This window comes from Leuciscus leuciscus (assembly GCF_965113295.1).
Source record: "Leuciscus leuciscus genome assembly, chromosome: 10".
Lineage (NCBI taxonomy): Eukaryota > Metazoa > Chordata > Actinopteri > Cypriniformes > Leuciscidae > Leuciscus > Leuciscus leuciscus.
In genome coordinates, this window is record NC_138734.1 from 33327846 (window position 1) to 33346143 (window position 18298).

Consider the following 18298-nt stretch of genomic DNA (forward strand, 5'->3'; position numbering starts at 1 on the left):
TGGCTTTACAGAACACACGCCAATGCCGACTATGTTAAGACCTGCCAGCCTCTGCACCCACTTCCAAATTTAAGTTTACTGTACCTCTGTTTACAATCACTACCAGTTGGCTTTCAGGAAACGGCCTGACACATTTCTCAGGAAGTTGCTCAGGCTGCTGGCCCCGTGTATCCAGTCCAAACCGGCCCCATTGACCTGTCAGCACACTGTGTGTTTTGATTGGCCATTAAAGAGTGTTGACATATGCATCACAGATGCTGTGTAATTAAAGCAGCAGGGGATGTTTCGTCTCGTGCCTGATTTGATGGTCAGAGTGATATACGGCCGCAGGTAATGACCCACAACTCTCTAGTCCATTGTTTAAGTTGTCAGGACGGGATTAGGAGATCAGAGTCCAAAGGCCCGCTGACTTCTGGAAAACGTGGACCATGGTACTGATGGGAAGTGAAATAGGGGCGATTAAGGGGTCGTTAATAGAACCATCCCTGTGACACGTACTGCGGGATAAATATAAACGATAATTTCAAGGTCTTTCAAGGACAGGAATAAGAGAGAGAGTGAACTTAAACTTGCTCACTTGTTTCATCTAGTCTATAACTTTTTAAAGGCAGCATAACATTAGTAGATATTTATTTATTTATTGGTAACACTTTATAATGAGGTTTAATTTGTCAAATTGAACATAAGTTTATGCATTTGGGCATCTTGAAGAGTGAACCATTATTACAGAATATACAGTCAAACCAAAATTGATTCAGACACCTTCAACATTTCTCACATTATCACAGTTTATTCGCTATAGTTTAGAAAATGGTAATAAAATATGACAAGAACTCAGATCAAATCAGTTGATATTTCACTGGTTTTGGCCATCCTTCTGTTTGACGGTCACAAATGAATTAGGTTGAATCGCTGTCAGCTGTTAAATTTAAGTACACAATTAGATAATACCAATTTAGGTCAACCAGCTACCAAGCAATGGTTAATTTTGTTCAGTATGTGGTGTAAGAAGGTCGCATTAGCAATCAAAGAAAATACACTTAAGCATAACATGGTCAGGTCAAAGTGTCTGAATAAATTTTTGTCCAAAATTTGTATACATTTTACTGGTAGTCCACTGTATGAAGAATTGTGCAAAGTTTTTTGGAAATGGAAAGTTTTTCCGTCTGGTTCTCATGAGCACCTGGAGATTCGGGTTGGTGCTCGCATTGCACATAGTGTGACCCATGCATTTTATTTAGTGTTTTTTTTTATAAAATAAAAAAAATAATGAATACAGTGTGATAATACTATTTAGAATTTTTTTTTAAACTAAATTAAAATACAATTATTTTATAGTACACTTGAAAAATACAATGCTAATATTTACATTTTCTTTTTTCTTCTTCTTTTTTTCTTTTTTATAAGAATTCCCACAATTTTCAAACCTAAAATCAGCAAGCTTTTATTTTGGCAGGTTGCCAGGAGGTAAGTGCTTTTAGCACTGCCGAATGAAGCGAGTCAGTGAGTGAATGTCACAGTTTTGCTCTGAAACCGGCACATAAATGCATTCATTTCAAATGGAAATCTTATACAGTATTACAGTGTCGATCAAAAATGGTGTTCGTTCATTAACAGCTGTCAACCATGTCGGTATGCAAATGAGCGGTCTGAACATATTTACCCAGCGCATTTTTTATTTTGGTCGTGCATGCGCACCACTTGTGTGCACCCCACCCACTAGTAAAAAAATATAAAAAATTATATCTGGTGTCTGATTAATTTTTGGTTTGACTGTATATATTTATACATATACATACTGAATATATGTTAGGGATAATGTAGTGCGAGGCGGTTGTTATAGCGAATACAACCCCGACAGGCTGATTGCGAAGGGGTTGTATTCGCTATAACAACCGCCTCGCACTACATTATCCCGCTTATTACATGGCTACCTACCAAATAAATCAATAATTTGACACAAAATATTGATTTAAAAAGGAGTTTATTGTTTTAAAAACGATTGTATTGCTTCCGTTTAAGAAAATAGTCCGTTCTGTCTCTACGGTTAGAATCCTGCGTCCATAGCAACGCTCTGTTTTTCATGGCAACGGTGTGTTATCCTTAGCAGCGGTCTGTTATCAAGAAATAACAGAACGCATTCTACATTAGAATTCAACCAAGCCATGTAATAAATACATATAAAATATACCACTGCTCTAAAATAGTGGAAAGTGTAACTTGGGGAAAAAAGAAAGTATTTCAAGTTTGAAACAAACCTCATGTTGACAAATGTTTAAGTTTTGGGTGAACTATCCCTTTAAGACTCTTTCAGACACTTAAAGGGACTAAATAGAAAATGGAATAATGCAAGAAGACACTGTTAACAGCAACACATGACCAAATGAGACTGCAGCCTTTAGCTTACAAAGATGTTGGACGAAAAGGGAAAGGGTATTCAGCTGTTCTCAACCTTGACATTATGTACTGAAGCAAAGCTCAGGATATGATGTATTTATCGTCTTCGTGTCACCTTTGTGTTAGTCACTGCGCCCTTTTCCTCCTTGCCCTTTAATAGCTGTCACAAGTAAAGGTCAGAACACAATTATCCAGCCCTGCCCTCAAAAAACTCATAAAAGGCGTCTGGGAGATATCTCAGATTTCTCAGACATTTTGTCATCATGCCGCAACACTGTTGTTTGCCATCTTATTGAGTCATGATGTTCTGTACAGTATGTATAGACTGGTCTGATGAATGCTTGTTTTACTGCGTTTTTATAGGTTGTCAATAAAAGACAATAAATGTTGTATGAATGAGATGTCATTGTATGCAGTAAGTGTCTGATCTTTCTGCCACTCCTTAGCTTTTGTCAGAGAAGTTATCTCGTAAAGAGAAGGAGAATCAGGAACTTGAGGACCGTCTGGGTCAGGAACAGTCCTCTAAGAAGAGTCTTCAGGCTAGTCTGCACCAGAAAGACCTGGACCTCCAGGAGAGCCAAGCCCGGGTGTCATCTGGGGAGGCAGCTCTGAGTCGGGTCCAGACTGAATCGACCGAACGCGGGGAAGAGGTCACACGACTCAGACAGGAACTCACTGAGCTGGAGAGGAACCACCAGGAGTTGAAGGTAGAGAGGAAACAACTCCAACAGCAGAGAGACGATAAAGAAAACCAGGGCCTGCAGCAGCAAAGTGAGATTAGCAAGGTGAGAAAGACAATCCATCCGTCCAGTTAGAATCAAATCCATCCAACTATCCAGAATCACATCCATCTATCCTTTAGTTCAGAGTCAAATCCATCCATCTTTTAGTTCAGAATCAAATCTATCCATTCATCCATGCAATTCTACTTTTATTTACAATCATAATCAACATCAAATCCATTCAAAATCAACATCAAATCCATTTCTCCAGGATCAGTCCCATCCATCCATTACACTTTTATACTTGTACATTAAGATGATATTATATCCAGCTGTATCGTCGTAATCAGGCTCCTCCTGATAATATTTTCCTCCTCTTCAGCTGCATGCGAAGCTGCTGGACACCGAGCGTCAGTTGGGGGAGCTGCAGGGCCGGCTTAAAGAGCAAAGACAGCTGTCAGGAGAGAAACTCAAAGATCGGGAACAGCAGGTGGCAGACCTGCAGCTTAAACTCTCCCGCGTGGATGAACAGGTAAAGACAGAAAATGGCTGATTATTAGAATTTTTTCAGGACTGGACATACAAGCTGGAAGACTTGGAGCACACGAATGCAGTGATGCACACTAAGAGTAATTATTAGTTTAATCAGCTTCTAAATTTATAAAGTGTGTATTTACGTGCACAAGCCAGACAGAATAATTATTACTAATTATTATAATTAAACAGTGTCTTGTTTTTCACTTTTTACCACTGCATCTCTCTCTCTCTCTCTCTCTCTCTCTCTCTATGTCTGGATATATCTGTGACCATGTTCGTATAGTTAAAGGAGACCTCTGCCAAGTCTACTGACCTACAGCATCAGCTGGACAAATCCAAACAGCAAAACCAAGAACTACAAACCCTTCAACAGAGCACTAATGGCAAACTTAGAGAAGCACAGGTAAACATAAATGTAGCATCTCATAAAGAGCCTTTTAACTGGATTTTTCAAAAAAACAACAAAAAAAACAAACATTATTTGCTCCACTGTGCATGAAAATATCTTCAGACATATGTAAGGATATTGCTATCATAACGGGCAGGGCTCAACATTAAAGATGACCCATTTCTTACAGTATATGCCATTTTCAAAAATGTGTATATGTATTTATGACATTATTGCTATATTATTTCAAGATGTTATTGAGATTAAAACATAATTATAAATTTTTTTTGGAAAGAAATTTTATTTTTTATTTAACCCTTTATTCTTTAGTTTAGTGTGTGTGTGTGTGTGTGTATATATATATATATATATATATATATTATAATGAAAGAGAATAATATATTATTATATATAATAATAATGTTTATAATTATAATAATTATATATAAAGTTAAAGAGTAATATATTATGATGAAAGAGACTACTTCAAACAAAAAAACTGACGTCAGTAAGAATAAAAAATTGTATAAAAATGTATACAATATAAAAAAACTTTGTCTTTTTAAATATATTTTAAAATGTTATTTATTCCTGTAATGGTAAAACTGAATTTTGAGCATCATTACTCAAGTCATTAGTGTCATTTTGGAAACCATGATACATACATGTTTCTTTGACTTTCCCATGCAGAACGACCTGGAGCAGGTGTTGCGTCAGATCGGGGACAAGGACCAGAAGATCCAGAATCTTGAAGCTCTGCTGCAGAAGAGTAAGGACAGCGTGAGCCAGCTGGAGGCCGAGAGAGAGGATCTGTGTGCTAAGATCCAGGCCGGTGAAGGAGAGGCAGCTGTGCTGAACCAACTACAGGAGAAAAATCATTCACTACAGGAACAAGTACTGGACACTGCACTAGTGTTACTACACAATCCTACTCTATGAACAGGGCAGAATCTGACTCTAGCTTTCCACTCATGTGTTAATTTAGATTACACAGCTTACTGACAAGCTCAAGAACCAGTCAGAGAGCCACAAACAGGCTCAGGACAACCTTCATGAGCAGGTACAGGAGCAGAAGACCCACCTGCGTTCAGCGCAAGACCGGTGCCAGGGCCTAGAGACCACCATCTCTGAACTTAACACTCAGCTCACAGAGAGCAAAGAGAAGATTGTCCAGCTAGACACACAGGTACTTGTGTTGTGTTAGTTCATAAGATCTTGACCAAAAATTGATGCACCTCTTAAAGCTACAATATGTAAAAAAAATTTGCCGCTAGGGGTCGCTAACCTCTTACAATAACAAAGGCGTAGATTGATGACGCAGTGATAAGCGGAATCATGAAACTTGTCGTCATGCCGATGGATCTAATAATGTTTATGGATGAGTGAAAACATTCATGTTTTTTAACATGACTGTGGTATGAAGCTGGGCGCGATTGCTAATGAGAGCCACACACGAGTCCCACGGATATAAAGGAATAAGGACATTTCATTCTACCGAACTACACACAAGTGCTGAATTACTATTCACACTGGTCAGTTTATTAGACGAATTAAACTTCAACGCAGCGCCGTTTCACTTGGTCTGACGTTACACTATCATACTAAACTGCACTTGAGTGTGTTGAAAGTTATAATGTTATTCTATGTGTTAGTTTGTTTGCTATATGAGACTAGCAGTAAGCTAGATCAACTTGAGAATAACATACTGATCATATTCTAACATTTCATCATGTTGAGCTATATAACATTGATTCGTTTTATGTACATTTGCTCACCTGTCTAATAAAGTCCTGTCATGCAAGAGCGGCGTCTCTTTCAAGTCGTGACTCGTGAAGCTCTGTTAAGTCCAAGTTTGTCGTGGAGCTCTCGGCATCTCGAAAACGCCATTCCAATATTGATCCTCGTTTTATTTCTACTTTTGTCCCAAAGTCTGCTTGCCATGGTCCATAATGTTTGAACAAAACAACAACAGCGTGAGCGTGCCGCTAGACGTAACGCAGTTGTCCACATCTGTCGCCATGGTTACTATGGCAGTACAAGCAGAAACCAGGGATAACGCGGATATTACGTCATTGACAGGCGACAAGTGACAAGGGATTATTCTAAAATTGGATAATACACTATTTAAATTTGTGAATTTCTCAGAATTGACAAATTCTTGGAAACATTTAGGATAATGTAAGTACACAATTGAAAGAAATATATTACACTGTGTGAGTGGTTTTGGAATATTTTGATACAAAAATGATTACATATTGTACCTTTAATGCAAAGTGACATTAGAGTGTTTTTAATTTTTATTTATCCCAATCTAATGATTTCTTGTGTTAGATGTGTTAAAATATTGGTCAAGTTTATTCATATTTAATTATTATCATTGAATAATCTAAAAAAAAACTCATGCCTTTTTTTTCTTAGATGAAAGCCAAGACAGAGATGCTATTGTCTGCCGAAGCAGCAAAAATTGCTCAGCGAGCCGACTTAGAGAACCATCTAGAGACTGCCCAGAATGCACTGCAAGACAAGCAACATGTATGTACTATTGCTGTGACACCATTTGATCCTATTATATTTGTATTAAGCAAGGCAAGGCAAGTTTGTTTATATAGCACAGTTCATACACAATGGCAATTCAAAGTGCTTTACAATAAGAATAATTAAAACAGTTTAGAATAAAAAAGAAATGAAAATACAGTACAAATAGTCGGAAGAACAGTGGCACAGTGCTCATTCAGTAAATGCATAGCTAAACAGATGTGTTTTGAGTCTGGATTTGAATGTGACTGCTGTAGAAGCACATCTGATCGCTATATTAGTCGGCATAATGATTATGAACTATATTAGTCAAATAGAAGAGTGTCACGAGGGTTGTAAGTTCATAGAAGTGTTTATTTGTGTGTGTTTGCACAGGAGTTGAGTAAAGTGCAGGCTCAGCTGGAGGAGCAGGGCCGCAGGCTGCAGGAGAAGCAGGAGCAGAGCTCTCAGCTGGAGACCGGTCTGAAAGACAGCAGAGACAAACTGCTGACTGCAGAGCAGAGGATAGAGACACTGGAGACCCAGGCCAAGGTCAGCGTCACTGCAGCACATTTCTGCTTCGTCAACATGACTTCGTTTTAGAAATTTGTCACGCCTGCTGTGTGTTAGATGTCAACGTCAATAATCAGACAACAGTGTTGACAAGAAATTGGTCTTGATTTATTTATTTGCTGTTTGTTATTGACTAATAATTACTTGAAACGTTTACTTGGTTGAGAAATACTTAAAAGCTACATGCCGTTGTATTAATTGAATGAAACATTTGTGATCTGATGTGTTTTCTGTGTGTTTTTGTCTGACATAGAAAGCTGAGGTTGAGATAGTTGAGCTTCGCTCTGGAAGGGAACAAGCTCAGAAGGAGCAGCAGATGCTGAAGAAGCAGATCAGTGAGCTGGAGATGAAGACGAAGGAGCTGAACCGTCTTTTAGACTCTGAAAAACAAGGGTAGGTACTTCATATTGGAAAATGTGCAATGTTAAAGACTGAAATATCTTTATTTTGGAACAGTTTTTGTTCCAATGTTTGTGTATTTCCTATTGAAATTGGAAATAAGAGTAGGACATATCGAAGGGCTCATTCTGATTTAAAAACAAACATTAACATGCATACATACAGTTTAATTAGTTTCCAGGAAGAGAAAGATTATATCTTTTATGTGTATGTGCTAGCATAACAGTTTGGGGGGCAGAATTTTAAAATACTTTTATTCCGCAAGGATGCGTTAAATTGATCAAAAGTGTCAGTAAAGACATTTATAATGTTACAAATTTCTAAATAAATACTGTTCTTTTGAACAAAAAAGTCTCACGGTTTTATTATAATAAATATTAAGCAGCCAACTGTTTTCAAAATTGAAAATAAGCTTTAACGGCATAGGAATAAATTATATTTATTCTAGAATGTAATTCATTTGTTTTTATTTCACAATAGTATTTTTTATCAAATAAATGTAGCCTTGGTGATCAAAAGAGATTTCTTTCAAAAACATAAAAAAAAACACCAACCTCAAACCTTTAATTTGATGAGTATAGATTACAGATGTGACTTGTCAATCTTCCCTTTCCTTTCTGTTTCAGAGCTGCCAGCCAGCAAGAGGAGGTGAAGAAGAAAACCTCAGCCCTCTCCGAAACAAGACAACAGCTGGAGAAGGCAGAGCAGGAGCGTGTGACCCTGCAGGCCAGCCTGGATAAACTGTCTCAGGAGAGTCAGAAGCGGCAGGCAGAGTTAGACAAGAAAGTTCAGGGTCTGAGTGCAGATCTCCAGAAAGCTCAGGAGGAGAAGGAAGCTCAGACTAAAGAAATGGCAACAGTGAAAGAGGCTCTGAGCAAAGCTTCTAAAGCCCTGAAAGAGAGCCAGACTCAACTGGAGAAAGAAAAGAAGAGCAGCATGGCCACTTTGGAAGAGAAGGTGGGTCACATGACAGTTTGTCATCAAAAAGTATTTGGAAACTTGTGTATGTATAAAAAATCTAGTCATGGCATTGTACAACAAATCTCAATACATTTGGTAACAGTTTTCAAGCGAAACATTTCTCAAAAAGAAGTTTAATTATCAGCTTTACTCTAATTTTTAGGAGAAGATCTATCAGAAAGCACAGCAAGAACTTCAGAAAAACACGGAGACCACCTCTAAAGAGCTCAGCCATGTTAAAGGTCTGCTCGAAAAATCGACAGAGGTAAGATTGTGAAATATAACTCCTGTTAAGTTTCAAGGAAACATTTAATCCCATGTTAGATGAATCATGATATTTCGCAATTGTTGAATTTTCTAGGCAGAAAAGGGTCTACAATCTCAGCTGACCTTACTGAACACTCAGCTCAAACAATCTCAAGATACACTGAAAGAGAAAGAAAAGAGTGCACAGCAGCTACAGGCAGAGCTGAAGACTACACAGGGGTCCTTGAGCCAGGAAGTGAAGAAACATAAGGCACAAGTGTCTGAGTTGCAGGCTTCCCTCACTAAGAAGGCACGTACAGTCTTCTTACGCACTAATGTGTCATAAAATGCACAAATGTACTCTTAACTCACCCAAATCGACTGTTTCATTTCCTGTTCTTAAAGGATAGTCCACCCAAAAGTGAAAATTCTGTCATTATTTACTCACCCTCATGTCATTCCAAATCTGTATAACAATATTTTGAAGAATGTTGGGAACCAAAACTGGTTACCAACATTCTTCGAGATATCATTTTTGTGTTCTGTAGAAGAAAGAAAGACATATGGGTTCAGAAAAACATGAGGGTGAGTAAATGATGGCAGAATTACAATTGTTGGGTTGACGATGCCTTTAAATCTGACATGTCGTTGGACATTATGACTGAACTACTTCTTCAAATAACATTGAATTGTGTTTCAGGCCGAAGAAGAGGCCAAGCTGAAGGAACAGGTGACGGCGCTGTCTAAAGATTTAACCTCTGAAACGAATCGCTGTGCAGAGCTGCAGAAGACCAGCGACAGCACCAAAGAGAGTCTCGCCACCATTCAGTCTGATTACTACGGCAAAGAGTCCGAGCTCTCTGCTGTACGCCAGGACCTCAAGGTCAGCTTTATAAAGTACAAGAACATCCTAATAAATGATTATGTGCAGTATCTGATTATTATCTGTTATTTTCCATGTAGGTGTGTGAGGAGAAGCTGGTTCTAGCGCAGGAAGAGCTGGTGGCCAATAGGAACCAGCTTGGTGCTCACGAAACCCAGATCAAGGAGCTGAAGACGGTCCGCACAACGCTAGAGAAAGACCTCGGCAAGAGAGACGAGAAGATCGAACAGCAGGTGGAGGCTCTACAGAAACTCCAGAAACAACAGGTAACAAAACATGGTTTTCTGTGGTGTGAAAGTTACGGAAATAAACACCACCGGGCTCGATTTTGTGGCGATACTCTGTTCTGTTTTATTCCAGACACAGTGAAACAACACAACCTTCTGTTCTAGCCAGGAATAGTCATAAGTTTAATTTGCTTATCAACATGGAGAATGTAATTTCAGAATGTTTATGGAAATGTCGAGTTGTTCAGCTGACTGTGTGTCTTTTACAGGAACAAACGGAGGAGCAGCTGGAGAAGGAGAAAGCTCAATGCGAAGAGTTGAGAGAGTGCCGGAGCGCTCTGGAAAAGGACAAAAACAAACTGTCTGCTGATCTCAAAGCTCTGGCTGAGAAGAATGAGAAGGTCAGTCTGTTGACCTCTAACCCCACTTTATGTACACATTTATGAATCAAAGCAACTTGTTTAAAGGTGCACTGTTTTTTCATTGGAAAAAAGTTACTATTTTTATTAATTGCTAATTCCCCCCCCCCCAAGATAATTTAATTATGAATGAGTCATAAAAAAGCTTGTTACTACCAAAATTACTTTATTTCAGTGATCTACAGTACTGTGCAAAAGTCGTAGGCATCTGTAGCTTTGCAGGAAGGTTTCTTCAAGCATCTTGGAGACGTTCCCGCAGTTCTTCTGGGTTTAGTCTGTCTCAGTTTTTTCTGTTTCTTGTGTGAGACTGTACACTAGTGTTCAAAAAATTATCATTTTAATATCTCTTATGCTTTTCAAGGCTGCTCACCAAGGCTACATTTATTTGATCAAAAATACACAACAGTAAAAACAATACAATTGTAAAAATATTATTATTTAAGATACCTGTTGTTGGAAACTTTTCCTTCGAAGCAGAGACCAGGAGACGTTGGGATATCTTTCAAGCAGAAGTTATTCTTTATTGAGGACTTCGCTGTGCGTTGCTGTAGTCATCCAACTCAAGCCAAACTCATAACAGTGTCATTCAAATGATCCAGTCACCCATACCTTCACATTATCATAGCTTAACTTGGGACAATGACACTGTTCAGGAGGTGCATAAAGACAAAAGACAGAAGGTTAATGTCAGACACCTGGATTGCTTGAATTAATCTTCTTTGATTATCATCGTCTATGCCTCAAATGCTAAATTCAGTCTACTAAACTTTCTCAGTTTATATACTATTGTATTGGAATACATTTGTAATACAACACTGTTTTATATTAAAATGTAATTTATTCCGGTAATGGCAACGTTGAATTTTTAGCATTATTACTCCAGTCATCAGTGTCACATGATCCTTCAGAAATTATTCTGATATGATGATTTGGTGCTCAGGAAACATTTCTTATTATCAATGTTGATAACAGTCATGCTGCTTAATATATTTGTGGAAACCAGGACACGTTTTTTAAGGATTCTTTGATTAATAGAAAGTTCAAAAGAACAGCATTTATTTGAAATGGAACTATTTTGTAACATGGCCTTACTGACACTTTCAATTAATTGAATGTGTCCTTGCTGAATGCCCTTGCTTTTGAATAGTAATGGATCTATACTGATAAATGTAAAATTAAAGTACAAGACCACCGTTGAATCAGCCCACGAAACATGAACGTAAATGCACATACATTGTCTATTTTTCTATCCTAAGTTTTTTTTTATGACTTTTGAATTCTTGTGCATTATGTAACATGGTTTGATGATCTGGGCTTGCAACCAAAAACAGTGCAGATTCAAATCCCACTATGTGTTTATAACTGGGATAATGGTTTGTATGTCGCAGGAGCTGAAGGAGCTTCAGGCAGTGAAGCAGCTGTTGATCCAGCAGAAGGTGGAGCAGCAGGGGAAAGTGGAAGCAGCTCAAGCATCTCTGGAACAGGAGCAGAGAGAGCATCAGAAGACCAGAGACTCCATCAAACAAAAACAGCAGCTGCTCAAAGCTGAGACCGACAAACTACACCAGCAACTGGTACGGATTATATTATATTATATTTAACACTTTTCAATAAGGTTCATTAGTTAACATTAGTTAATTACCTTTGTTAACATGAACTAATAATGAACAATACTTCTTCAGCATTTATTAATCTTAGTTAATATTAATTTCAACTTTTACTAATATGTTTTAAAATCAAACGTTGTATTTGTTAACATTAGTTAACATGCTGTGAACTAACATGAACAAACAATGGACAGCTTTTTTATTTTTATTAACTAACACTAACAAAGATGAATAAATACTGTAACAAATGTATTGCTTATTGTTAGTTAATACATTAACTAATGTTAAATAATGAACCTTATTCAAAAGTGTTACCATATTATATTATACTATTATATTATATGTGACCCTGGACCACAAAACCATGGGTCACATGGGTCAATTGTTTTGAAATTGAGATTTATACATCATCTGAAAGCTGAATAAATAATTATGATGTATATTGTTAGGATAGGACAATATTTGGCCGGGATACAACTATTGAAAATCTGGAATCTGAGGGTGCAAAAAAATCTAAACATTGAGAAAATCGCCTTTAAATTTGTCCATTTATGTTCGCGATTGTGCTGCATTCACTCACAAAAATAATTTTTATATATTTACGGTAGGAAATTAGCAAAATATCTTCATGGAACATGATCTTTACTTAATATCCTAATGATTTTTGGCATAAAAGAAAAATCTATAATCTTGACCCATGCAATGTATTGTTGGCTATTGCCACAAATATACCCGTGCAACATGTGACTGGTTTTGTGATCCAGGGTCACATATTATATTAATTATATTATATATTAATAATAGTTCTTGTCGTTAATATTAATATTTAGTATTATTTACGATTAGTAAGTAACCTCTATTGCCGACTTATTTAGCAAAATTGCTTTCTAAATTTTCCACAGAAAAGTTTTAATTTCTTCATTTTAGGCATCTGAAGTGAAGGCTAAAGAGGAGGTGGAGAAGCAGAGGGAAGAGGAGAAGGTGAAGATTAATCTGCAGGTGACGGCACTGAATGAGAATGTGGCCACGCTGAAGCGCGAGTGGCAGAGCAGCCAGAGACGGGTGGGTGAGCTGGAGAAACAGACGGATGAGCTGAGAGGGGAGATCGCCGTGTTGGAGGCCACCGTCCAGAACAACCAGGACGAGAGACGTGCTCTGCTCGAGAGGTTTGATGGCTCTAGGCATTTTTTTAGGCCTAAATAAACAGAAAGTGGCCATTCATTAACCATAAAGTCCAGTCATATTTTTTCATGAACTTTAATTGTGGCTCCTGTTCCAGGTGTGTCCAGGGTGAGGGTGAGATTGAGAAGCTTCAGGCTAAGATGGTGGAGATGCGCAGGAAACTGGACGACACCACGGCCGCCATGCAGGAGCTTGGCCGTGAAAACCAGTCTTTACAGGTCAGACTGTCCCCAACGCCAGACACACTGAATTTACTGGCCTTACAATGTTGTTTGGGATCCCTAGCTATGTAAACTTTAGTATTTAGTCGAATGTGATTCCCTTTTCCTGTTCCAGATAAAACAGTCGCAGTCCCTCACACGGAAGTGGGCGGAAGATCACGAGGTGCAGAACTGCATGGCTTGTGGGAAAGGCTTCTCTCTCGCTGTCAGAAAGGTTTGCGCCATGCATTCACACACACTCGCATGAAGCTGTCTCTCCAATGGATCAAAGAATGAGATCAATACAGTGTTAATGATCAATCCCTGTGTTTCTCAACCGGTGGGTCACGACCCAAAAGTGGGTCACGGAATGTGAAGTCAATGAAACAACAGCAATAAAAAACGTAATCCTAAATGTTTTTCTAGTGCGAGGATTTTATTTTGAAAGACGTGCGTGAAAGCTGTTGACTCTCCTGACAGACACAGTTTAAGTAAAGTGTGACTGAGAAAAACGTGTTGTCCTGATTCAGTATCTGCTGTCAGATGAGATGTTGTCACGCTATATGTCAGAGTCATTATTCTAGCGTTATTTTCTTAACTTGTTGCGATATAAAAAGTATTTCAACTCAGAGAAACTAATTGTCTTGTCCTGTCAGATGTTATTCTATGCCTGCTGGACGTAAATACAGAGACGCACGCTGTATAAAGAGCAAATGAAATTACTAGCATGCTGTGAGTCATGATATTAACAAAGTACCTATAAATTAATAATTAGTAACGGTAGTTTTTAAAATAGCAATTTATTTTCACTTAGTTTGTTATTTTCGATATTTTATTGACTGTGGGTCATACCAGCTTGCTAACTTTATTGTATTATCAAAAACTATTATCAAAAACTAGTTTGGGACTTATATATATATTAGTATGTGTGTTTTAACTTTTTATGAATTTGGTCAGATTTGGGTCATCTTAATGATTATTATATAATTATATTATTATTATATGATTATTATATTAGTGTGACTCCCGTTCTGTAGGTCAGACATTTATGTGATATGTCTTGTGTCTTACTGAATAAAATATTTGACATTTTCCAAAAAGTATTTTGTATTTTGGAAATTTTGTTCACATTTTGGTGAATTGTATGGAAACAGTATAAATATATGAACCAATATATAACACCAAGATGCAAATAAAAGTTCCCAAATGTGCATTAGAAAGAAATATCTGAATAACTGAAATATCTGTAAATGAATCAGATTCAGTACCCAAATCAAACTGTGAATAAAATCTTTTGAGTCAAATCAATTCTGATACCCAGCCCTAATAATCACAGCATCTAACTTTTATCACTTCCATTCTATTAATCAGTCACGTTAACCTAAACCTAACTTAACTTAACCACCTGACCTGAATCATGAGGTCCTCTCAACCTCTCTCTCTCTCTCTCTCTCTCTCTCTCTCTCTTCCCTCCCCCAGCACCACTGTCGACACTGCGGCAACATCTTCTGCGCAGAATGCTCGGCCCGCAACGCCCTGACGCCCTCCTCCAAGAAGCCCGTCCGAGTGTGTGACGGTTGCTTTGATGAGCTCCAGGGCTGATGGCCCCACCCCCCACACAAACCCGTCCCCTGCAGCCCTCGGCGTCCCGCTCACCCTGACCTCTCCCTAATAAGATGAGCAACCAGGAGAGGCCAGCTGAGGGCTGCAGGGACCACTGAGGAACAGCATGTTGCGGTGGTCACGTGATGCTGAAAATCAGATCAAAATTAGACCGGCCAGAATGGCTGTCCTCATCTGTCCAGTGCCTTTGCCACTTACGGGGCCACTTTCAGACCCAGAGGAATTAAAAGGGAGGGACCGCTTGAAGAGATGGATTACTTGTAATATAAAGATCAGCTCCTTACAGATGTTTTATGCTAAAGTACAGCAGCTTTGGCACTCAGGATTGAGGTTTACATCGATATCGTCTTTTAGAAAGATTTAACTATCAGAGGCCGAGGGTGTATACAGAGGGGTTCTGAGTAGAACCAAAGCTGTCCGCAGGGTCCTAATTTGATGTATCGTATTTGTAAGTAAATGTACAGACAAAAGAGGCACATGTGAATAATTCAGATATAATTGTCACTCTATGGAGACTGTAACATTTGTCATTCAGTGTGGGCATGTTAACATAAGGTATGTGGGTGTAATGTACATGCTTGCTTTGCTGCTCTTCTCTCTGTTGAAATGAAACACTTGATGTTTGTTTTGCATTCATAATCTCACCAGTAGAAGTTGGTGATTCTTTGAAAGATTTACACACAAACATTTTCTTTTTCTTTTTTTTTACACAAAAAAACCTTTATCAAATTGTACACGTCAGATATACGTGCCCTGCTTTTAAGCAATAACTGCATTGGATGTGATTGTGTGCCTGCTAGCATATTGAAAAAGAATGACAGACCGCTGATTGTTTTTAAAATCTCAGCTGCTACATTTTAGATTTAACGGTGTAGTTCACCTAAAAATTGAAATTCTGTCCAAGTTTGTCATTTCAAACCGGTATGACTTTCATTGTATGGACAAAACGGAAGATATTTTGTGTTCCTGTCATAGCGGTTTGAAACGACATGAGAGTGCGTAAATTACGACAAATTTCGTTTTAATTTTTGTATACTATTCTTTTATTAGAAGCCGCAAGTGTGGCGAGATGGTCCGAGCGTCGTTGTACCCAGCTAATAAAAATAAGTTCAAGGAATGTTTTGCTAACGTTATTTCTGAAGGTTTTCTGAACGTTTTTTAAAATGGTTTTAAAAACATCTTTACGTGGTCTTATGGCCACAACATTCTGAAACAAGTAGTATCATTTAAAAATGTTAGACGAACGTCCAACTTAAACCTTGATGGACGAAGTACATAATGCTACATATGAACGAAGTACATACTCGCTTTTGTGCCTACGTTTTGAGAACATAAGACCGTAACTTTGACAGAATATTAGGTTAGGTTAAGCTCTGAGAACATTCCGTTATTAGCTGGGTAAACGCTTTAGTGTAGAACTGAATGTGAGCGAGTGCACTGCAACTAACTGCTGTAAAGTACGCTTCACTGTAAGTGGTTTGTCCAGTAGCCACGTTCTCGCTTAATAGGTTCCACATCGACTTGCAGCATCAATGGCACTGTTTGTTGTCCGTGTGATTCTTATGTATTGATTACTTGCTGTTTGTGTCGGTAGATGGATTCAGGAGCATAATGCATAATGATTTTTATGTGTTTTAGGAAAAATCAAAAAGTGTCTCAGGATGTTTTGCGCACATCACCAGCTCAGTCAAGTAACGTGACTTCAGAAAATGGAATATTATATGCCCTTTAACTTGATTTTTGAATGGAATGTGTGCTGCAGTCAACTACAGTATCATATCACTCAGTGCCAACTGGTCAAAACCCTCCATCTGACATCACGTCCTGTTTTCTCTAACCATTAACAATGCTGTAATTATTAGCAGTGTTTGTAGCACATTCAGAAGAAACACAGGTTGTGCAGCTTGCAAATAAAGCTAAGTTGTGACCGCATATGCAAAGTGCATCACTTGTATCAGCACTACACACTAACAGTATCTGTTATATGGTTGTTTATTATTACTGATTGACACATTTTAATTTGCTGAACAGCAGGGTGTTCACATTCATGTTGTGGTGGTGTAGGTGTGTGCCTTATGTCAAGCTTTGTTTGTGTCATCTTTGTGTATTTCTGAATGCAGAAAAGTCCCATCAATATGTTGATTCATTTCGCAGGTTTCTACATATTTGTGATGTGAAAGCAGTATAAGACATAGATGAAAAATCAATCAGAGGAGTATTATTAAAAAAAGCATAAAAATATAGTGCAAAAATATCAAATTCCAAAGGTAATTTCAGGTTAACTGGAGTCATGACTCGAATGAAGAACGGGTGAATTACCCGTTTGTTGTTATTGATGTTTTCTAATTTTCCATCATGTTTAAAAGTAAATAATAAACTAGTTGTTTCTATTTTCTTTCAGTGTCATGCAGTGTTATTTCACTATTATAGTCTTTATTAATATTTTGAATGAGCTTTCTTTTTTTATTTATTTTTTTTTTATTCTGATGTGCTTTTGTCAGTTTTATAGTTTTTTTTAAATATTTATATATATTTTTAATTTTAATTTAGTAATCTTAGTACTTAAACCCATATAGCACACGTACGTACATCTCGGAGACGTCTATTTGATGTGCTTGTTTACATCTGGATGTATTTTTAGAGTGTTTGCTCATCTGCAATACGTCTATAGGACGTTTCCTGTCAGATGTCAAATAGACGTTTAGACAATGTCTTTAAGATGTTTGTTTTAGAATGTATGTAAAACTGACATCTTAAAAACGTCTATTAGATGTTTGTAAACAGCAGATGCTTTCCAGATTAAGTGATCTTTAACAGACATCTTGCAGACGTACGTGTAACTGAAAGTTGGTGTTTCTCATCGAATATTCGTATTTTATGGTACATTTACACGACAACAATGTTCTAATATGTCTGTACTTTTCGTGTACAGACAACCATATTGTCGAAACGATCCCCGTTCACACGAATCCGCGAAAACGACTAAAGAAACACTACGTGCCTATAGACTGAACACGCAATACGCATGACGTCACGGTTTTCACAAATTCGCATTTTTGTAGTTTACACGGAGACGATAACGGATTCTTGTACTTTGAAAAGTTTGCGTTTTTTCTAGGCCCCCAAAATGCAAAAATTGTTGAAAATGGTGTTGTGTAAACCCTCCCTTAGTTTATTTCAGCTTTATTTCCATTACTGAAAACGATTAATAGTTTTAGTTTTAGGGGCTGTTTACTCAACACTTTTTTTCAACTAAAAATGGAAAACTTTTTATACATTTTGGGGGCAAAGTTATAAACTGCACATTTTTGAAAACTATACCATTATCGTCTCCGTGAAGACCCCCACGAATTTGTAAAAAGTGCGACATCATGTGCTTTACATGTTCAGTCTATAGTGTTTCTTTACAAAGTGACATCGC

General features: G+C 37.7%; 1 protein-coding gene across 1 annotated transcript in view; it reads left to right on the forward strand.

Annotated features, from left to right (window-relative positions):
* The window catches only part of eea1 (early endosome antigen 1), a 29250-nt gene extending 11978 nt beyond the window's left edge, over positions 1-17272 (forward strand). Inside the window, exons 11-29 of the mRNA XM_082181660.1 lie at positions 2844-3182; positions 3502-3651; positions 3940-4059; positions 4735-4938; positions 5030-5230; positions 6463-6576; positions 6955-7110; positions 7385-7524; positions 8157-8487; positions 8654-8755; positions 8852-9046; positions 9437-9619; positions 9700-9885; positions 10116-10247; positions 11654-11839; positions 12800-13038; positions 13152-13272; positions 13391-13489; positions 14734-17272. Of these exons, the coding sequence (XP_082037786.1) occupies positions 2844-3182; positions 3502-3651; positions 3940-4059; positions 4735-4938; positions 5030-5230; positions 6463-6576; positions 6955-7110; positions 7385-7524; positions 8157-8487; positions 8654-8755; positions 8852-9046; positions 9437-9619; positions 9700-9885; positions 10116-10247; positions 11654-11839; positions 12800-13038; positions 13152-13272; positions 13391-13489; positions 14734-14856 (3321 nt within the window). The 3' untranslated portion in view covers positions 14857-17272. The remainder of the gene's footprint in view (positions 1-2843; positions 3183-3501; positions 3652-3939; positions 4060-4734; positions 4939-5029; positions 5231-6462; positions 6577-6954; positions 7111-7384; positions 7525-8156; positions 8488-8653; positions 8756-8851; positions 9047-9436; positions 9620-9699; positions 9886-10115; positions 10248-11653; positions 11840-12799; positions 13039-13151; positions 13273-13390; positions 13490-14733) is intronic.
* Positions 17273-18298: the final 1026 nt, after the last annotated feature.